A 22377-nucleotide genomic window follows, 5' to 3' on the forward strand; every position below is an offset into this window, starting at 1 on the left:
TGAAGAAATGGGGTTTCAATGAATGTGGATCACTGGACATAATATCAGATATTTTAATTAAATTTATATGCAGAATTTTTTTTTCTTCTTCTCTTTTACAAAAGTTGGTTTTTTAAAAGAGTTGGTCCTCTGGAAGGGGTATTAAGGTTTTGAAGGGGGGAAATTAATTAATCGTTCTTAAAAAATCAAGACTGACCTACATAATTTATAAAAATAAGACACGCATATGAATGGATGTGTAATGTGTTTATACACACACACACACACACATATATGTGTGTGTGTTTGCTTATACACATACTTGCCTAAATTTAAATATGTATTAATTAACAGAGTTGGAATTTAAACTAAATTTCAAGGTTTAGTTCTTTTCTTCAAGCAAAGTAATTCCAGTTCCACATAAATTTAGCCATAGACCATTGATGTAATATGATTTTGTGTTCCCCTGATTGTAGAGGGGCTTCTATTCTAAGAATAAGACCAAACTCCTGAGATAATAGTGAGTAAAATCCCTCTTCAATTCATTGCTGACTGATAATCTGGTCAGTAATGATCTGTCCAATAAGAATCAAATCCAGGAGATTACTTCCTAGTCCTACCCTTGAGCCATAGAATTAGCATATCTATGATTAAAAGCTAGATAAATGTATCTCCTTGCTTCTATATCTCTGCTTAATTCCCTTAAAATTCAAGCCTGCTTTTGTAAGGGACTTGCTGTTGCAATAAAGCTTTACCCCTTGACTAGGAGATGGGTTCAAGCCTGCAAGTTATTTTAAGATACCTCATGACACTGGTCTGGAATCCCAAACTTTTGAGGGCCCCCCTTCCCAACCACAACATTTGGTGGCTCAGTCAGGAAAGAGTCTGGCCTCCAGTGGCTTGATTCTCTCCTTGTCAAGCTAAGCCTCTCTTTTTTTTTTCTTTTCTTTTATAATCCTATAGCAGGACACTCCAAGGCACTGAGAGAAGACTTGTCTGCATCATCATAAGTTCCACACTCAGCAAGCTTTCCTTGACTGGGGACACCCAGGCTAGGAATTCTTGCAATTTTCAGCAAAATTCCTAGGGAACCTTTGCTACCCTTTCACCTTCTCTGGGATGCCAGAGAAGATGGAAGTGGTATAGGATAGTTTTTAGCAAAATTTTATGGCTTTTTTGGCAAAGATAGGACAGTCCTCTTTCATGTCATTCTGTGTGTGTGTGTGTGTGTGTGTGTGTGTGTGTGTATGTAGAATAGCTGTCATGTTTCTTCTGTAAGCTAGATTAAAATTGCAAAAAAAAAAAAAAAAAAAAAAAAAAAAAAAAAAAAATTTCCTGAAACATCTCAGTTGTGTGGATTGCTGATAAGATTAATAATAGTCCAAGTCTCTCTGCTTCTTAACTCTTCTCATCTCAAAACTGTAGGGAAATGCAAATTCTGCCTCACCTGCAGAAATAGAGGAACCAAAACTGTGCCTAAATATCCCCAACCTAGCTTGGGGGATTCTCTGAGCCCTCTTGATTGAAAATACTATCAAAGGGATATCAGGGCACTCCAGGATTAAACAGGTTCTGTCTAGGAACTGCCTGGGTAGAATTCAGGCATCCTGTCAGTACACAGAAACCCAGTCAGTCTTTGCATTTGGGAAGCCCACCATTCTCTGTCTCAATTATGGATATACATTAGCTATGAAATTTATGGCAAATTATTATGTCTGTCCAGTTTTCTGATTTGTCAAGAGAAATAATAGATGTTGTGAAGTGCTTAGCATAAAACATGCTATATGAATGTTAACTGCTTTATTAGATATAATTGCTTCATATTTGATAACTTTAAGAGTGTTTTTTTAAGTGACTAACAGATAAATTATTTCTATGTAGTATAAAGTAATTTAGAAATTTGTTTCAGACATGATAGTAAAAGCAATTTTAAAGGAAAGCCAACTAAACGGATCTATTTGCACTGAGTGTTAACAGAAAAGTTTTGCAACTTTAGGAAAACAGAAAAGCAATTTGCCACTACTTTTAAAAACTCTAGTTATCTGAAATTAGACTTCTGAGGGCCCTATCAGTAAAAACTGAGGCCTTACCTCTTTTCCTGGCTCACAAAAGAGAAATGATTTGCAGGAATTGGAAAATAACCAAATTGAAATTCAGTTTGTTTAGGCTCATTAACTAAAGTTAAGTCAATTTTAAAATCTGTTCTATCTCAAGAATTGTCTTATTTTCTCCCTAAACCCAAAGGAAAACTTATTTAAAGGAATAGAAATTACAACTAAAACTATTTGGCTATTAGGAAAGATCTAAAATTGTTAACTAAGTTACTTGAAGTTATTTCATCATGTAAGTTTTATCAATTTACCTCCAAATATGAGGTATGAACTCCTGTCCTCCTTCACAGAGTGGGGGGAGGTATCAAACAGCACAACCTAGGAAAGCACTAAAAATAGAGCAGGCAACTTAGCAAGCTCAGCCTCTTCCCTGAGGTCTCTATCAACTCCTCTCAATTTGTAAGCTTTCCAGTTTTCTTGAAACCATCAGGGTAAGCAAGATCATCAGCCCTGAGAAATAAGCCTGGTAAGGATTTATAGTTTCTAAACAAGGAATGTGTTTACTAAGAATCTATAAGCCTATATAATGATTGATCCTTTGCACCAGGATAAGTTTAAACATATAAAACATGTTAAACAAAATCTCTTATGGATTTAAGACCTGGTAAACTTTTAAAATAATGTATTTAGCCCTAAGCTACAATTGGTAGAATTTGCTATTAGAGATAAAATCGCTTTGGACTGTAACTAATATTCTTTTGAGTTCTGAATTGGATTGCCTGATCATTAAGTCAATAGCCCACCATTTCAAGAGAAATGCCATAAATTACTCAGAATGACTTCCTGAAATGTCTAGGGGGATGAATTATCTGGGCAAAAAGCTGGGAGGACACTACCTTGGCTTCTGCTTAAGATGGGATCCTTCTGACTCAGTTTCCCTGCTCTGTTTCTTTTCTTTCCACCTGATTCTTCCTGAGTCTGGCTATAAGGTGGAGTTATTACTGTATGATCAGTTATGAAACATATCTATCTAACTAAGGATGCTTTATCCTGTCATGCATGTGCTCTCAGGCTTTTATAGCAAATTTCTATAATTAGAACAAACAGTGAGTAGAAGCCATGAGTCCAATACAAGTATCCCAGGGGACACAATGGTTTTTTTTTGTTTTGTTTTGTTTTTAAATTCTAGATCTTTAAAATGCTTTCTTTTATATACCATTGTATAAAGACTCACAATTTATTTTTGCCCTTGAAGGAACCAATCCAGGGGAATGTAACCCCCTACCAATGCACATGGCCAGTATGGTTTAGATGGTATCTTATGTAATGCCCAAGAAACTGAGACAAAATAGAGATTAGAGAGTATTTAATATTTTATTTGAAAAGGAGAGATTTATTGGGACCAGGTGGATCCATGGTTTGGTCCCAGGGCTGAATGAGACTATCCTCTCCAAGAATCCAGCAAACAATGTGAGTTCTCAATGACATATATACAGGAGGCTCCAACACAGGGGATAGACTGAGGCAGGAGCAGAGTCAGGCTGCTGAGAGTGAGAATAGGACTCTGAGAGGGTGGGGTGAGCCAAGAATATGGGGATGACATAATGGGGGGAGGCACCCTGGAGATGGGGAGATGCATCTTGATAAGAAGGTATCTGATATTCTGATAGCTAAAAATATAAGATCTTTTATCCTTATCAAATATTCTGATTAAGAGGGAAGGGTATTTTGTTTTGTTTTTTTTTCAGGATAGAGCAGAACTACAATAAACGGAGGCAGAACAATTTAGGGAAACTGAGTCCGGATAATAAAAAATTAGGATAATAAAAGAGAACTGTGGCTCAATACTTGATCTGCAGCCCCACCCGAGAAGCTTCTCGAACTGCTGCCTTATAAACCCTCAACTTCCAGCCCTCTTTCCCCCAGGCAGGACTAGGAAGTTCTTTGTTTACTGGCCCCCAGTCTTATCAGTTTGTTAGGATCTTGAAAGCTACCTAATGAAAGGTGGGGCCAAGCTCAGGCCTGCTTACTTCTCTAAGAAACTTGATGTCTTTGGGGTGACCCTCCTGCCTTAGAGGAGCTAAGGAAGCCTTTAAGCTCACTCTAAGCCAACCTTTGGAGATTCTAATTCCTCACCAGGTTCAGAACATTTTTTTTTTCCCTCCCAGAGTTTTAGAATTGGGGAAAGGGATGAGAGTGAATAATGGAGGAGACTTTTGACACCAAAAAGTTCTTCTATTTAATATGAAAGGGAAACAGGCTTGCAGATTTGGCTGCCTGTACTGCTGACTTTACTTCCCCAGCTTGAAAGAAAGGGGACACCCCCTTTCTCCTTCTGGGTGGTTTCAAACACTCTCAGTCCATCTTCTAATTTCAACCCAGCTATTTGCCGAGCAATTATAGCCCAACCTGCATAGCAGAGGCATTTAAGATTAGCTATCTTTCTTTCTTGTTATTTATGAGAGATTTTGCTCTTAGTATTTTCTCTCCAGCTCTCCTGGTGTCACTCTGTGGACCCCTGACAGTGAAGAGATTACTTCTTAGTCTTTAGTCAGGCTAGGGAACTCCTTCCTCAATGGGGGCATTTAGGATTGTTGGGTGTGTCCTCAACATCCTCCTGGCAGCCTACGTATACAATCTGATGCATTATTTGCAAAGGCTTCTTTCCTAAATGTCACCTCCCCATTCTAGATACTACCTCATTTGTACTATCTCCCAGGGGAATAACTTTAACCTTACTATCCTTTGTCTTCTTACCAGAAAGATAATAATTGTAAAATACCCATTCCAAGAGTATTCTGGCAAACTCACTCATAGCCTTCTACACTGCCTTCCTTGAAGCTTCTTCATAACCTCCTGAGAACTAATATTCCAAATCCAGAAGCCAGTCAGGGGGAACTTCTTTACAGACTACACCAAGCTACTCACTGAAAAAAAACACTTTCCAGTCCTTTGTGAAACCTATTTTCACTGGTCACAAGCGAAGAGAAACAAACATCTGTCAAATATACCCAGTTTGTGAAAGGGCTGCTAACCCTCCATCCTGTGAAGCCTATCTAGAAGGTGATTTTAGGGAGGGCTTCAGTTATGTCAGTAGTCCTAAATCTTCTAGCTTTGGAATCTGTCTCAGGAAACCCTCGCAGTTTTAATAAAAGCAGTATTATATGTAAGGGTATATATATATATATATATATATATATATATATATATATATATATATATTATGTTTGTCTGTATGCATGTATGTATAACCATGAATATCCATAAAATTTCTTTATTTTATTAAATCAGGAGTAAATCCTCTCAAAATACCCCCATCAGACCTGTACAAAAGCTTACTGAACATCTGATCTTTACTGATTCCATTGGATAACCTTTATAATATAAAACTAGTTATGAAATCCAGAGCATGTTTAATAATTAATACACTTGCTGATGTCTGAAGTATTTCCACAAGGTTGTCTTAAAGACATGTTTTATTAATAAAGACTGACAGCAATTGCATTCTCATAGTCACAGATAACAAATACCTTTAGAAGAACCAGATACCAACTCCACCCACCAAAAAAAAAAAATAATAATAATAATATGAGAGAGCTAGAGAGAGAGACAATGGAAAGAAAGCTGTTTGTCTTATTGAAATATACCTTGTGGCATTCCTATAAAATTTAATGTAATCACCCCTTAAAAGTTGAAAGACACACACAGGAAGGGCATATGGAAGTCTTCTTGTTCAAATCAAAAGCAAAATTACATTCAAGCTAGTCAACCACCATGACATTAAAAAGATACACCAAGAGTATAAGAGGTAGTCTGTTTATTGTACATCTGCTCTTGTATCAAAATGTCACAGAGGTAATTAGTTAGGTGACATTTATGGGATGCCTCTGGACATCATTACAATAAGTGTAAAGGATGTCTTTTTCAACCAATTTATTTCCACCTATATCAGGTTATTATACATATGATTATCTTTCCAATAGAGAAATCTTGTCCTTAACTCTCTCCTGTTTTTCATGACCATAGAACTATGTTCAATACAGAAAGATTTCTTATTATTAATACTTGAAGAAAGATCTTTTTAAAATTTTCTTAAAGAGAAAGTTCAGAAAAGGCAACCAAAGTTGCATTATTATCAACAAAATAGAGCCATCTAATTAAGGTAATCAATATATTTAAACATTAGCCCAGGATATGCCCTTAACTCAGCATTTGCAGAATTGACATGAGCTTCAGTGATGTGTCAGAAGGTAATTTACTTTTATAAACACAGAATAAGTATCTTTCTCATAACTCACATGCAAACTGGAGCTTTGCCTTTTGGCTGAGAATAGTTCCCAATGGATTGGTGGCTAAGCATTGGTATGTGCCGATGGCCTGAGCTTTGTAAGGATTACTGATGGCCAAGCTGCCTCCGACCAATCTGTAGTGATAACTCATGGTAAAATCAATATCTGTGCCATTTTGCTTCCACCTTTGAGAGAGAAAAAAAAAAATTATAATGGCAATTTATGCTTGGTCATTTTTTTTTTTTTGTCAGTGCACAATTTTACTTCTCACAACAGTAAAAATGTGATTAAATATTATATAATTAAACCAGGAATTCAGGGAAATCAATTGTTAATAGGAAATCAGTGATATAAGCAACTTTATTACTTGAACCCTTTGAACACTTTAGCGATGTCAATTTATACAAGGAATGATAACTCTTCATGGGGGGGGGGAGTTCGACTTTGAGGGGGCAGATGCTGAGGATACCATCCTTACAGTGACTTTTTAAAATAACTTATACCATTCCTGAACACTTTCAACTGATACAACAAAATTGAATGTCAAAAATGATTTAGTGATAGAAATTCAGAAAAAAGTACATTGTAAATGGCAAGAAAAAAAGTAGAAAAAGATTTGTCTAATGCTAGCTTGAAGGCTGATAACAAAATAATAATAACCTGGCTATTTTGGGACACAATTTGTCTCTGTTAGTCTGTTACTTGGGAAATTAATCATTTTGGTAATATTTCAAAGGTACTTAGAAATATCAAAGTAAAATTATACTTGAGACAAAACAAATATAGTATGAAATGCTTTATTTTAGGTAATGAAAGATCTCTTCAGTTACCTAATAGTCACATTGAAACTTGTTTAACACATGAATTAATTAAATGAAGCAACATGTGCACATTTATTTTTTTAAAGAGCAATAATTAATTTCAGAAGTTTAAGAGTATCCTTTTGAGGAAGTTGGATTTCTATCCTTCACCCTTCCCATTAAATACATTCACAAACAATGCACACTCAATTCTGGTTATAATAATACTTTTTTCCTCTAGAAAATTCTCTCAAGACACTTAGAATATATATTTACAAAATACTGAGAGCTTAAAAAAGAATAGTATATTTTTCTAAGCTAGGATTATGACAACCAATCACTTGAAAAACCCTCATACTACTGTTTCCATGACTGTGTATATGGCCTTTAAAATGATCTTTTTTATGTATAAATGTGACCCATTTTCTGCCCAATAATGAGAGTTTAAAAAATATGGTGGTGACTACTTGTCAGAGCAAAAAGTCATTGCAGATTTATTTCCTAAATCTTTAGAGAAGCACAGCATGTATGGATTCTGACAAATGTGAACAAGGCTAGATAAGAAATATGGAGTTAGATAAAGCTGTCCCATGTTAAAGATGAGAAATGATTGATCAAATATCAAATCAGGCAAAGGCTTTGGACAGGTTTTGTTGCTTTAAATAATTCAACTGATTCTCAGATACCTTAGTTCCATTTTATGAAAGTGCAGCAAAAGGCAGTAGATTTTTTAAAAATAAAATTTGTTTGTCTGGAATTACTTTTAACTTGCTTGGGGAGGGGGGAGAAGGGGGAAGGAGGAGGAATGAGTATATATAGCCCATTTAAAAAATAAGCATCAATACTTTTCAAGAATATAGAGGAATTAGAAAGAAGCCATTTCCTTAAGGCAATCTTAAGCAGTCAAAAGAGTACCTATCCAACATGTAAAATGACCTTTCATAATTTACCAAAAAGGACACACTTTTCAGAGAACTTTGAAACTCCCTTCAATTCTGATAGCAAAGTATAGACTAGATTTCTGTTTGAGACTTCCTTTTAACTTAGAATCAATCACTAATATAATAGCTGTCATCATTACATGGTCCTAATTAAGCTTTACAATTGTTTTTCAATCCAAATTCAAAGTCCTTGGCTTAGCAATGGCCAGTGAATCCTTCATAGTCTCTCCATCATTTTAATCATTGTGGTTCAAAGATTATTGTACTGCACAGAAAGATCAGGGTTCAATTTCTGTCATGTTGAGAATTTTGGCATAATGAGTATGCTTCAATCAATGTTGGAATTAAAAAAAAATACACACACACACACACACACACATATATATATATTAATGAATTCAGGTGAGTTTAAGACAAGTCTCCCTCAAATCACATATCCTGGATTTAAAGGAAAAATTTTAAACTGCTGATTTTCTTATTGGATACAATTAAGGCAATTTATGATTTCTTCTTTCCTGTACTACACCACGTATTTTGGGACTCTTCTTTGACTTAATCTTAAGAGACAAGGGGAATCTTTGTTCAGAATTCCTGGAGTAGAATTATCTTTAAAAAAACCTGAATGTCATTATCTTTTAAAATCTTTTTTCCTTGCCAAAGAAAAATCATTATAGTTGAGTCTAATGCAAAAGTAAAGTTACAATTGTTTATATTATGACAGACTGAAACTGAGAAACAATTTGGATGAAATCTTACCTGTGAGTAATGAGATACCGCATGTGATAGCCCTTTTCCTTTTTGTTGCTGTTTTCTGTCTTACTGTCAAAATGTTATTTAAGGCTCATCATTTTAGCTTTTGATAGCTTTTTTAGTTTATTTTTCTTAGTTTTGAATATTAGTATTTCTTAGACTAATTTTTTAAAGAATAATTTTAGAATAAAAGAAAATTTTAATGAGGTAGCTATGGAGGTTAGTTCAGTTTGGAAATTAAGACATAGAACAATTTTGACTTTTATTCCACATGCACAAAGATTTTGAAAGTGATGAAAACCTCCCCCATTATTAAAAATCCTGACTTTTTACAAGTGTAATACTTTATAAAGACCAAATTCATGTATAAGAATTTCTTCAAAGTTATTATCACATTCTTATTTTAGTATTTCTCTAGTGAAGAAACTAAGAGTATTTTTTAATGCAAGGTTCTGGGCCCAGAGCCAGGATAGCAAAGAGAAGCCAGGAGACTGCCTGAGCTCTCAATAGTTTTCAGCAGAAAGAACTCCCTAGTTTCCTTTAGAAACAACTCATAAAAATATGGGGTGAAACAATTTTTCCAACTTGAGAAAACTTAGAAGAATTTCAGGAAAAATCTATCTCATTCAGGCAAAAGCAGAGTTCAGTGCAAGTATGGTAATAGGCAATCTAGTGGAAAGCTATTCACAGGACATATCAACAACTGTGGACCCTCTGTCCTGGGTCAGCAGGCCAGTATCATAGCATCCCATTGAGAAGCCTCCAACTTCAGCAAAGAAAGCAAACTGTAAATTCTGGAACTCTTGCAAAACAGGAACAACTAGGTTGGACCATCCAATGCAGTGGGAAAGTTGCGTATCTCAGACTCTACCATGCAAAGCTAGTAACAAGGCTCTTGTCCCCAAGAAAAAGAAACTTGGGACAGTGTCCTCTGTGCCCTAGAAGCATATCTCATTTTTTAAAAAAATGAACAAAAAAAACCCCAAAAGAGCCTTGACCATAGAACGGTGAAATAGATGGTGACCATGGTGACATAGAAGATCTGAACACAAATTCAAAAGAGGACAGCAATGGTAAAATGTCTATATGCGAAGTTTCAAAGGGGAATATGAATTGGTCTCAGACTCAAAAAGTTTTTTTGGAAAACCTCAAAAAGTATTTTTAAAATTAAGTGAGAGAAGCAGAAAAGTAATTGGAAAAAAGTGAAAATTTGGAAAGGATTATGATAAAAGCATCAAAAACCTTGAAAAGGAAGCACAAAAAGGAAACAACTCCTTAAAAATAGAATTTTCCAAATTGGGGAAAAATATCTATTAAAGAAATCAACTCCTTTAAAAATAGAATTAGATAAAAAATATTAAAACGCTAACAAGAAAATAATTCATTAAAATTTACATTTGGACAAGTGGAAGCTAATGACTACGAGACATTAACATCAATCAAAAAAATGAAAAGAAAAATGAAAGAAAAAATAAAAGCATGGTTCTGATAAATCTTCATTTATTTTGAAATTATAATTTCTCAATATAGAAAATATTTATTTTTGTTTTGTGTGTGTGTGTGTGTGTGTGTGTATGTGGGGGGTATATTCAGCTTCTCTCCTAGCATTACCTTTACCTACTCATCTTTATAAATATAGTGTATTTAAAGGATAGTTCTTTGTATATTATACCACATTTCAAGTAAATTCATAAACAAAATATACTTGAGCAAATGAGCAATTCTATTGGCAATAACTACAAAAGCATCTGAATCAATGGGAATCCAAAGACATTCTGCCTTCAAAAGATGGAATCAGTTTGTTTTTTTTCTCCATAAATTTAACACAATTTCTTATCACTATATAAACAAATTATTATTTTTGAAGTGGTATAATTCAATTTATGCATTGATATTTAAGCAAAGAAAAAGAATAAATAAATAAAAATAAAATTGGCCCCTTTCCTAAAATGCTTTTAAATTCCTCATAATTTGACTGTATTAGAGATCATGGACTTTATGTCCTATCTGCAACTGGAGGAGCCAATATATATCAAAGGCTTTGCATAAGGGGATTTTGGGGAGGGATTGGGCAGTGCTTGTTTATTTAATCACACTCTATTCCTATAATCTTGGCTTTTCCTCATTCTGGATTTATGGAGTATGGACTGCCTGCTTCTCTGGAGAATCTAATAAATACTTCCTACCTTTGCTTTGAGAAGTCTCCAGGTAGTCATTTTGGGTTAGGGTATCTGTACCCCATACAGTTTTGAGGGTTCCTCAGGGATCATATGACTTAGGAAAGAACAAGTACCACCTTTATTTGGAGGCAGGCACCCATGGGACACTTTGTTCCTGGGGTCTCTAGAGTGGGGTAAAGTTTAAGTTTATCCTCTCTGATGAGCGAAGTGCCTGAAGGGAGAGACTCAGTGAAGGAAAAAGTGAAAGAGATGGATCTGAAGCTCCTGTGTAGATGTTGTACTGATTGAGTGTTATGGGCCAGAACTTGAAACAAGGTGCTAATGCTTATGTACTTAGTTCACACCTTTACAGGAGTTCACATATTAGTTCACACATTCACACCTTTAGAGAGGATATATAAGCTGGGAGCCTGAATTAGAATGAACTTGGGGAGATTCACAAGTCAGAGGACAGAAACTCATAAGCCCACTCTCTCAGAGGTGGAGTCAGATTCATTCCAACTTCCACCTTTGTGCTGAATGGGGACTTTGGGAGATTCAGAGCCAGGATTCAAGTCGAGGAAGTTCATAAGTCAAGGAGATTCACAAGTAGGGCAAAAAGAAGGAAGACAGAGAAGTGGTGGCAGGAAAACACTGAAACCAAGATCTGGAAGACCTCCAAAAAATTAGCTGAGCCCCAAATGAAGGAGATAAAATTTGGAAAGAGACAGTAAAGGATCTGGACTTTAGCTCCTGGCTGCATGAGGTGATTATTGAACTGAATTGAAAGGAACACTGCTTCCAGAATCCCCCCAAGAAACCTGCACCCAGAGAAGATTACACTTTAGAGAAGAATATTACAATTGAGCTCACAGTCAGTAAAAGCTACATGCATGTAGTCCAAAGGTAAGCTCTTGGAAATCTGGGGGTCCATTGGCTGGGCCAAGGGAGACTGGAGAGGAAGAGCCTCTCACATAAATTGTGTAGTGAAATGGACTGCAAAAAACCCCAGGCAAAGGACTCTTCAAGAACCCTATTGGGTGACTCCTATGGCAGGAATAACTCAGAATAACAAGAGTAGTCTAAAGGCAGTCCTTACTAAATTATGGGGAAAGTGCAGTCCAAACCCCAAAATCAGAAACAAACAAAAACAAAGTGCACTTGGGTATTTCTGTTGTATTGAAAAAGTGGGGAAGGGATGATCTCTTCCATGTAATTTTTGTCTGTGTATCTGTGCAGAATGTCTTTGTCATGTTTGTTCTGTGAGCTAGAAAGAGAAAGAGAATGGTCTGACTTTCCTGTAGGTTCCAACTCTGTTCAAAGTTGGAGCTTTCGAAACAGTCCTTTGGGAATAATGGTTGAGAAATTTGGCAATTGGTCATTTCAAAATTCCAAAGCAATTCAATTCAATTGGGGAGGATCATGCAGAGAGTGAAGATAGTTTCTTTGTTTTGCTTCTTCATTCCATGGCTGCCTCAAGCCACCTAGGACCAGAGGGAGAGAAAGAAACTATGTTTAATCACTTTGGTGAAATTCATTATTTGAGATATTGATAGCAAAAGCAGTTATGTATTATTGGGAATTTAAGAAATTTGATAATTAGTTATTTTAGTATTGTAAAAGTGCTTGGCATAAAAAAAAATGCTTGTGGTTTTTAATTTCTTATTGAACTGGCTTATAACTTGTTTGCACTAATTTGAAAGACAAAGGAATAGAGAAAATGTTTATCTGTTTTAAATCCTGGCAGAAAAACCTGCTAGAGAAAGGAAGAGGGCAATAAAAACCTTATCTGATTCAAGGAAGTTACCTCTGCTTGTGAGGGAACAAAATAAATTGATGCTAATCACCAAGTTAAAAACAAAAAAATATCTATTTGGCTTATTGGCCTATTGAATTTTGGGAACTTAATTTTTAAAGTAGTACTGTGATTCTGAAATTGTGGGAGACATATTGCCTCGTGCATGCTAGATCTGTTTATTCAGGTTATATGATCTTAGGAATTTGTTTGAATGTTGGACCTTTACTAGTGAAAGAAAAACCTTTTATTTATTTATTTATTTATTTTTTAAAGCTGTATATGATTTGATTCAGCTTGACAACAGCTTATTAAAACAAAGTCCTGATAACTTACTTGAAGACGTTATATACCTCCTAATTAGATGAAGTATGCTACCTTCTGAAACATATGTTAAGTAATTTGTAAACATGAATTATGCTTTAAAATTTGTCAGCTCTGCTGGATATAGGTAAAAGTTTCGTGAAATTTGGTTCAAAGTTATTTAATTGTGAATCTTAAAGTTTAAAGTTATCAAAAATATTTAAGGGCAAGGGACAAGAAAGATTGATTTGCAAAAGTAATTAATAGTTTAAATGGAGCATCTAGTTAGAAGGGTTATTGATTTGGGAGTGTGTTTAAAATGTCAGAGAAGGATTGAGTACATAGACATTGGGAGGAGATAGAGATTGGTCATGGGAAGAGATGGTGTGAGAAAAGGAGGAAGGAAGAGAGAGAAAGAGAGACAGTATAAGGAAGGAAGAAGCAGATCACAAAGGGAAAGAGGACATAGAAAGAAAAAAAAAAAGGCATGTATTTTTAATAAACTTTAATAAACCATTTGTCTGGATAGGGAAAAATACACTGGATGGCTAAATCCTGAGAAGGATTTGGCATCCTAAAATTCAATTATAAAGAAAAGTTGAGTGGAAAAAGGAGGAATAGGAAAGAATCTTTTGGCCTCAAAGTGAAAACTCAACTCACTTCCCTTTTCTCCCCCCACTGCTTTTGGCTGCTTCTTGGGAAATGGAAAAAAGATCACTGTCTCCCTGCTGCAGAAAGCATTTTTGTTATTTAAAAAAGTTTACTTTTTACATGGTATTAATTGACTGAATATTTATCTAAGTGCATAATTGTCTCCTTATTTAAGGAATATGATAACCAAAAACAAACAAACAAACAGAAAAAAAAAAAATTGGGCAGAATTTTAATCTTATCTGATAATTTGATAGGGTTATTTACAAAAGTATATATTTTTTAAGAATGAAGAAATTATTAATGTTAATTCTTAAATATTCTTTTATGATGTGGAAATAGTATATTCTGTGAGTTTTAATTGATTTTATTGAGTCATCTTAAAGTTGTACCATTATTTAAAGGGAATATGAGAATAATAGTTTTTGCCTTTGTCCCTTTAAAAATGTTTCTTATTAAATTTAGAATTTTTCTATGTATTTTTAAAAGCAAAGTAATCTGTGTAATATTGAAATAAGAATCATCTACTTAGATATGAAAGATAAGCTGTGAACTTTCTAGGATGAATCTCTTACTGTGATCCTTGATAGCTAGATTCACCTGAAAGTTTGATTAATGATGAATGAGATGAGGTGAGATCTCTCAAGACAGTTGCGAAAATCGAGTAAGGCTTCATTTACTTCAGAGTTCGAGTAGGCCTGAAGGACTCTGAAGTTCGAGCAAAGGACATTGCCTTCCCCTCCTATGATATCATCTCCCCTATTTCATCCAAATATGGGCAACTATGTACTTATTGGTCAAGTTCAATTTCATGGGTAGATCTCAGGTTTAGAATGTAAGACTCTCAGCCAATGAGGATGAGAGTCAGTGGTGGGAGGGGGCGTTTTGGGTTAGGGATTAAAAGTGCTGTCCTCCCCACAGGAGGTGCTTCCTCTCTTAGATGTCTACTCGAGGAGTGGGACGCCCCATTCTCCCAAGGACGTACAATAAACTTTGCTTTTCTTTAAAGCTTTCTCCAGCTTTTTTTTTATTATATGGTGATCCCTCACCATTTCCGTACCACACAATGATAATTGCTGTAAGAAATAAAATCTCTTGGGACTATAGCTGATATTTATTTGGAGTTTTAAAATCAGGTATGATTGTCTCGATAGATCATCAAGCCAATGATACACCATCTGAAAGCAATATGCCACAAGCATATTGTGCTTCAGAAGAAGCTATTATGGGTGGAAGTGTGCAAGTTAGTATCTGGGAATGAATTAGAAAGATGATCTTGGCCTCTGATGGAGGTAGGATTCTTCTGACTCAATTTTCCAGTGATGTTCTTTTGTATGAGAATCCACATGATTATTACTGAGTCTAACTTAAGATGGAATTGTTAAAAATTAGTACAGTTACATGAAGTGAAACTACTTTAAGGAAATCATGCTCCTCACTACCTAAAGCTACTATTGTACATGTAAAAGGACATCAGGCAGGGAACACATTTGAGGCTTGGGATAACCACTTTGCTGATGAAGAAGCAAGGAAAGCTGGGAATGAAAGAGATGTTACTGAAGGAACAATGGTATTAATCCCTGTTCTGCCACCCAATCCACTTTCCCTGCCCTTTACCAGAAAAGAAAAAATTAAAACCTCATGATTTGGGTGCCCAAGAAGATGACATGCAGGGAGGCACTGACCAAAGCAGGTGTGAGGCAAATTCTATGTTATCTAAACCAAGGAAATCATTGGGATATCCAAAATCTGTGTGATGCTGTGCTGATTATGTTTGTGACTCCTTTACTGTACACACTAGCCTGGCAATTGGTGGAGGGATGCTTGATCTGTCAAAGAACAAATAAAGCTGCGTTGAGCCATGTGCAGGCCAGAGGGAGACCCCCGGGATTGAGACTGTTTCAGAATATATGGGTGGACTTTATTGAACTGCTCACACTGGGCTGTCTCAAATATCTGTTGGTCATAGTGGAGCCCCTGACCTCATGTATTGAAGCTTTTCCCTTGTCCCAGGAAACTGCCCCTGTTGTAAGCAGAATTTTATTGGAAAATATAACCTCCAGGTATAGATGGTGGACCCTCAGACCAGGGCATCCATTTCACAGCAAGAGTTCTCTAGGGTCTGATGCAGGCCCTAGAGATCTCTTGGGAATTTCATATCCTTTGGCATCCTCTCTCTTCAGGCAAGGTAGGAAGGATGAACCAAGAAATAAAGAGGCAATTGACTAAATTGGGCCTAGAAACTGGATTGTCTTGGACCAAATGTCTTCCCCTTGCTTAGAATTAGGACTAATCGATTCTTTTTATACAGCAAAACAACTGTTTGGACATGTATACATATATTGTATTTAATTTATACTTTAACATATTTAAAATGTATTGGTCAACCTGCCATTGGGGGAGGGTGGAGGAGGGGAAAAATTAGCACAAAAGGTTTGGCAATTGTCAATGTTGTAAAATTACCCATGCATATATCTGGTAAATAAAAACTATTATTGAAAAAAAAATTAGGATTAAACCCTGGAGGGATATTGGATTGTCACCTTACAAACTTCTATATGGACATCCATATCTTGGAGGAAGTGGGCTAAAAGGTATAGACCCTATATAGGGCACCAAAGACTTTTTTATTAGAAAATATTTCTTACAACCTGTTAAGCATTTACATGAATTACAATTAAAAGTACTTATTCATCAGACCCCATCTCCAGGATTTGCCATGCCTAGATACCAGTTGATTCCAACCTGGGAAGAATCTTACCAATTCCTTCTGACCTCAGACATTGCTGTAAGGATCTAGGAATGTGGTTGGACTCATCCTACTAGAGTTAAAGAACTTGTGGATGCTCCAAAATAAAGGATTATAGAGCCTGACCCTACAGATGAATTGAAATTGCTCTTGAAAACGAGGACTCACTAACTTTGGGAAAGGATTGATGGATTCTGTATGTGTAGATTTCTATCAGGCTTCTCAATTTTGAGGATTTTTCTATTTGATTTGGATGAAATATTCTGGTTTCAGAACCATGGGGTCAAAATCAAAATTGAAGTATCTGGAATTGTCTCTTTTATGCTTAATGTTTTCCCCATTCACTGTTGCACCTCCTGTCTTTAGCCCTCTGATCTAGACAATAGCTGACACATTGGCTGTAAGGGATGAACCAGAAGGAATTGATACCTCAGAGAAACATCATGAAAATATGGTTGGATTATTTGAGGATAAGGAATGTGAAAGAACATTGAAAGATTTTAATAAGAAATCACAGTGGGATATAGAAGAGGAGGGATTGTATGGGACAAGCAATGTGATTTCTTAGAAACTGTCTGCTAAAGAGAAGCCTTAGTCCTCAGTTCTGCTTTCTTAGAAATCATGTGACCTTGAAGAAATGCAACTTTATGTAGTTACCTTATCTTTAGTCAGCCCATTATCACCTCACCCACCACCATATAAGGAAAAAGTAACTGGAAGAGCCAGTCTAGACTAAAGGCTTTGCATAAGGAGATTTTTGGGGAGAGTTGGGCAGTGTTTATTTAAATATGCTCTCATTCCTGTAATCTCGGCTTTTCCTCATTCTGGATTTATGGAGCCAGGACTGCCTGCTTCTTGGTAGATTTTAATAAAAACTTTCTACCTTCACTTTGAGAGATCTCTGAGTAGTCAGTTTTGGGTTAGGGTGTCTGTGTCTGTACCACACAAAGCACTCATGGGCATATGAGCTATTTAAAGATGATCAAACTTTTCCAAATGCAATTATATATATTTTTTACAAATAAATATTAAAAAATGAATAACATTTTCTTTCATGATTTCTAAGGTAAAAATAGACAAGAAATAAGATCTCTTTCTTATTTACCTATCAGGAATCCTCCTTTACTCCAAGACAGTATGAACCTTTACATTAGATTCCTCTCAGATGATCAAGTTTAGGCAGAAAAAGTTGTCACTGACCATTATAAAGAAGATTTGAACTTCACCTGTATTCTGGAACTGGATATCCATTGGCTGCACAATTTAAGATGACTTCGGAATCCTCCATATTCAAAGAATATATTATATCCTTTGGCTCTTGGGTAAAACTGGGACCATGAAAAATACCATTGTCTGTAAAAATGAAAGAATAAAGGCAATGAAATAACACATATGTGGAAAATATACATATATATGTATAAATATATACATATATATGTATATAAATGTATATACATATATATATATATATATGTATATGTATTACTTCTAATTGCTGCTGAACAATTGTTCAGCTAGTGTCTGTGTAACACAAACATGTGTAATATAATACCTTAATATATTTTCCCAAGATGAAACATTTAATTTCATCCATAAATTAACCAAAATGACAGCATTACCAGCATCACATCTTCATTTTGGAATGAATTTAATTTCTGTTAAATTCTATCATATTTAAAGAATCAATGCTCTGATAGTCATGTTAAAAAAATGTGTCATGGAGGATTCTTGCAAAATTTGATTCTTGACTTTAATCCCAGGTATCCTTTCTTTCCTTTTTAATCTCCTGGATTCTACTCTATGTGAAAGTTTTTCCAATTTCTATTTAAAATAAATTTTCTTTTTTCAATCTATAGTATTCTTTTAGACATTTATTTTTTTGCCCACTGAGTGAATTAGTATTTCTAAAAATATTTATTTCCCTCTTTCCTTTTTTAGCTTTAGAGAGTGGTGTTCATTTCAGTATTCTGGAATTTGGTGAATTCATTCTGCTGTCCCTAAAATATATCATTATGTAGAAAATATTACTTTTCAATCTTGCTATGTTAATTCTAAAAAGAGCTTATTATTTATTTTCTTTTCTCTTATATTCTCTTACAGCAGAATACCTCCCACAGTCTTCTTTGATATAGGTTAAGCTATTTCTTTCCCTAAAAATCAAGGGAATTGTTCCCAGGCCTGGTCTGGATTTCAAGGCACTTTTTTGTTGACTCCTCTTCCTAGAAACCTTCTTTTTTTTTTAGGCACATTTATTTATTTATTTATTTATTTTAGTTCACTGTGACCACCATAATCAATTGGCACATAGGCATGTGAGTTATTTATTTATTTTTTTTTTTTGTTGTTGTTGATAAGTCCTTACATATACACTTGGAGCTCCTAATTATTTAGTCATATCTAAGTGGTATAGTGGGTAACAAGACTGTAGCAGTTGGAGACAGAATTTTTTTTTAAACAAACAATTATTAAGTAGTAATTTTGTGCCAGATACTGTGGTAATCACTTTACAGGCATTATGTCATTTGATATTCATATCAATATTGGGAGGTAGATCCATTTTATTATGCCCATTTTATAAATGAGGAACATTCAGTAGCACTTCATTCTGTTCACCCAAATGTCATGAAGTCAACATAAAATCATCTTATTAAAACAACTAGAATATAACCCAAACAATTTAGGTGTTGGTATATAGTCTGTTCATTCAATTTTGGACATCATTTCTTTGAAAAATATTTATGTGATCTATAATAAAACATGACCAGAATAGACTATCACTGATCTCTCTTTATATGTATAAGTATACAAACCCTCTAAACTTGTTGCTTAATTCATTCTGGGTGGAGTTCCTCCTTGCTTGTTCCTTTTCCTTTTCCTTTTCTATTCTCCCTGTGAGATAACCTTTCCATGGAAACTACTCTTTTATACCCTACCACTTGAATTCATCTCTTGGTTCATTGTAGTTACCTATGTTCTACACCACTCAGCTTTTCAAGAGCCCTATCAACTAAAACAATATTATTATGATGCTTATATTTATTGTATTTTACAATGCAACTTTATTTTTTTTTAATGTAGATAATATCCTTATCTGTCTGCTCCTACAAAAATAGTTAGTGTAGCCTAAGGGCCATCGTTTCTTACCTTTCAACCCATATATCCAGTCATTAATTTCCATCTACTTTTGAATAACTTCAGTGGTTTGGTATAATTTAGTGTCTTTTACTGGTGTAGCTTGTATAGTAGATCAGGAAGACAGGAATAGTAAACCTCAGATTCTATCTCAGAAACTTATTAGCCATGTAATCCTGATGAAATCACTCTAAGTCTCAGTCTCCTTAAGAGTTAAATGTTAATAATTAATTGCACATTAATTGTATCTATTAATATTAATTGCATATATCTCATGGAATTATTGAAAGGATCAAATGAGATAACATTTGAAGCTTCCTGAAAACAAGACATTACTTGAATATTAACTATTATTATCATAAATTTGGTTTAAGTCTAAATGGATGCACTCAATTATATGGACAATATGTGGAAGGGAATAAAAAAATTAAGAGCACAGCAGATATGGAATGGAAATAGTGAGTTTTCCAAGATTCCATCAGTATGAGAAGTTTCTATTGAGATACATACTGGTGATGAGATATAGTACTTCTAATCTAAGTGAATATGAAGGACATTCTATAATGCTAGACTGTTGGAATACACGGGAGAGCTATTGGAATACATGGGAGCCACCTGACAGTGGCTGCAGGAGATCTAATCCAGAATGGAACTCCTCTTATGAAAGGATGATACAAGAAGACTGAGAGCAGTTGCTGTTCCCTCACCTCTCTGACTGAGAGGACATTGCATTGAGTGACCTCTCTACTCTTCCCTCTGCCTCCAATTTATCTTGTACCCAAATCACAATAACTGTGTCAGCAAAGACTGCCTTGCAACTCTTTCAGATGTTATGATCCACAGATGTGGAGGCTTTAGGAGAATTGACCTATCCCTTAACACTACATATCTAGAACATATCGCCACCTGAACAGACACTGGTGTTTAGTTCTTTGCTTTTAATTCAGGCTCAACAAATTGACAGTGAAGAAGGGAGAACAGAGGAAAAGAGACAAAGATATGAAAGGCATTGGCAGGGGCTACAGATCCCTTTCAAATATTCTTGGGAATCTGCTATTTTCAAGTTTTTTTTTTTTTTTTTTTTTATTGTTACTCTACTCTTGAAGAAAAAAAGATTCTGGAACCATCAAATGAGAAAAGAAGCTTATTGAGTAGCTTCTGGAAGTTCTTGGTTTGTATTTGGATTTATTTTTACAGTACCAAAAATGGTACACTAAACACATGTATGTTTGCCATCTGTGCTCACAGATGGAAATGATCTTAAATGCTGTATCTATTGGACTGAAAACTTTTTGATAAATTATTAACTATGTAGACATTCTTTTTTATTCCTTTTTAGGCAATTGAGGTTAAGTGACTTAAACAGGGTTACATAGCTAGTAAGTGTTAAATGTCTAAAGCCATATTTGTACTCAGATCTTCCCCATTGCAGAGCCAGTATTCTATTCCTGTTACCATCTAGCCGCTGCTAGACATTATTATGATAAGTTTGTTTGTTTTGGAATAGACAAAAAGATTATTAGAACATATATTATATTAACAATTGTAGTAGACTTGACATCAGAAAATCTGAATTCATGTAGTAATATAATATTATTAGAATTGTAATATTGGTCAAATTATTTAATGGTTTTGGACTTCAGTTACTCCATTTATAAAATGGAAGGGATTTGGAATGGATGACAACTAAGATACTGTACTTTATAGTAAGAAATTCTGTACTTTATAAATATTTGAGATGGTAGTAAGAAAGAAATGAGAGAAGAAAGTAAAATTTCATTGGTATTAAAGGATGACTACCTGAAACAAGAAAGGAGAGGAGACAGACAGAAACAGATGGAGCAAGGGTGACAGTGAGAGCCAGAGGGGCAGGAAGGAAGTAAGGAAAGAAGAAAAAGATGTAGATTGGAATGGGGTATAGTAGTAGGAAGTTAGGAGAGAAGGAAGAAAGGAAGAAAGAATAAAACAAAGGGATGAAAAAGCATTAGAAAAAGTGCAGTCTGATCAAACTGAATAAAATGCAGACAATGTAGTAGAGAAAAGATAATATGTTTTCAGACATGTTATTAAGGACTCAATTGTCATCCATTCCAAGAAAATCTTCTGACTAATCTCTTTTTCATAGCTGGGACAAAGCCAGATCAATAAGGGAAGAAGAGAAAAACAAAAGAGGACTTTGCTCTTTATTCAAGTTCAGCAACTGAGTGTGTCTTAAAATCTAACCCAAATAGTAATAAATTCAGCATTCATCTTTAATTTCATTTAAGTGTCTTGATAGAAAAGGAAATAAAGGAATACTAAGTCTATAATAAAAATCTAATGGGATTTAGCTAAGTTAAAATAAACTAATGACAGATTACTTTTTTCAAATAACTAAAAGTATCTATAATTATGTAATTAGTACTGAGATTGCATTATATCATGCTTTGTACTGAATCTGTTCAGTTCACTCACTTTCAGTTAAAGCTATGTTTTTTACTTTGAATATTAGGCAAGTTTAGACTGCAAGGAACATCCTCAAAGTCTTCCATTAAGTTGATTCAGGGTTTATTAAATAATATACACATTTTATACTAAATTAATATATACTACATATGTACTAATTCATAATGAGAAAGTACCACAAATCCTGTCTATATTTGATTTCAGAACTAACTTATCAGCATCCATCCTTGACTTGCACAGTAAAAGTAATCTACTAATGAAATAGTTTGGTTATTTGGACATTGCTTGACCACTAGTTAGTTTAGCAGTTATATAGAATGCCAATATTTATTT

At 34.8% G+C, this 22377-nt stretch overlaps 1 protein-coding gene across 1 annotated transcript in view; it reads right to left on the reverse strand.

The window, feature by feature from the left end:
- Window positions 1-22377, reverse strand: part of CNTN6 (contactin 6) — a 536373-nt gene that overhangs the window by 325630 nt on the left and 188366 nt on the right. The window contains exons 3-4 of the mRNA XM_074284067.1: window positions 17694-17820; window positions 6329-6504 (exon numbers count right to left, since the gene is read on the reverse strand). Of these exons, the coding sequence (XP_074140168.1) occupies window positions 6329-6504; window positions 17694-17820 (303 nt within the window). The remainder of the gene's footprint in view (window positions 1-6328; window positions 6505-17693; window positions 17821-22377) is intronic.

This window comes from Sminthopsis crassicaudata, chromosome 1 (assembly GCF_048593235.1).
Source record: "Sminthopsis crassicaudata isolate SCR6 chromosome 1, ASM4859323v1, whole genome shotgun sequence".
Taxonomy (NCBI): Eukaryota; Metazoa; Chordata; class Mammalia; order Dasyuromorphia; family Dasyuridae; genus Sminthopsis; species Sminthopsis crassicaudata.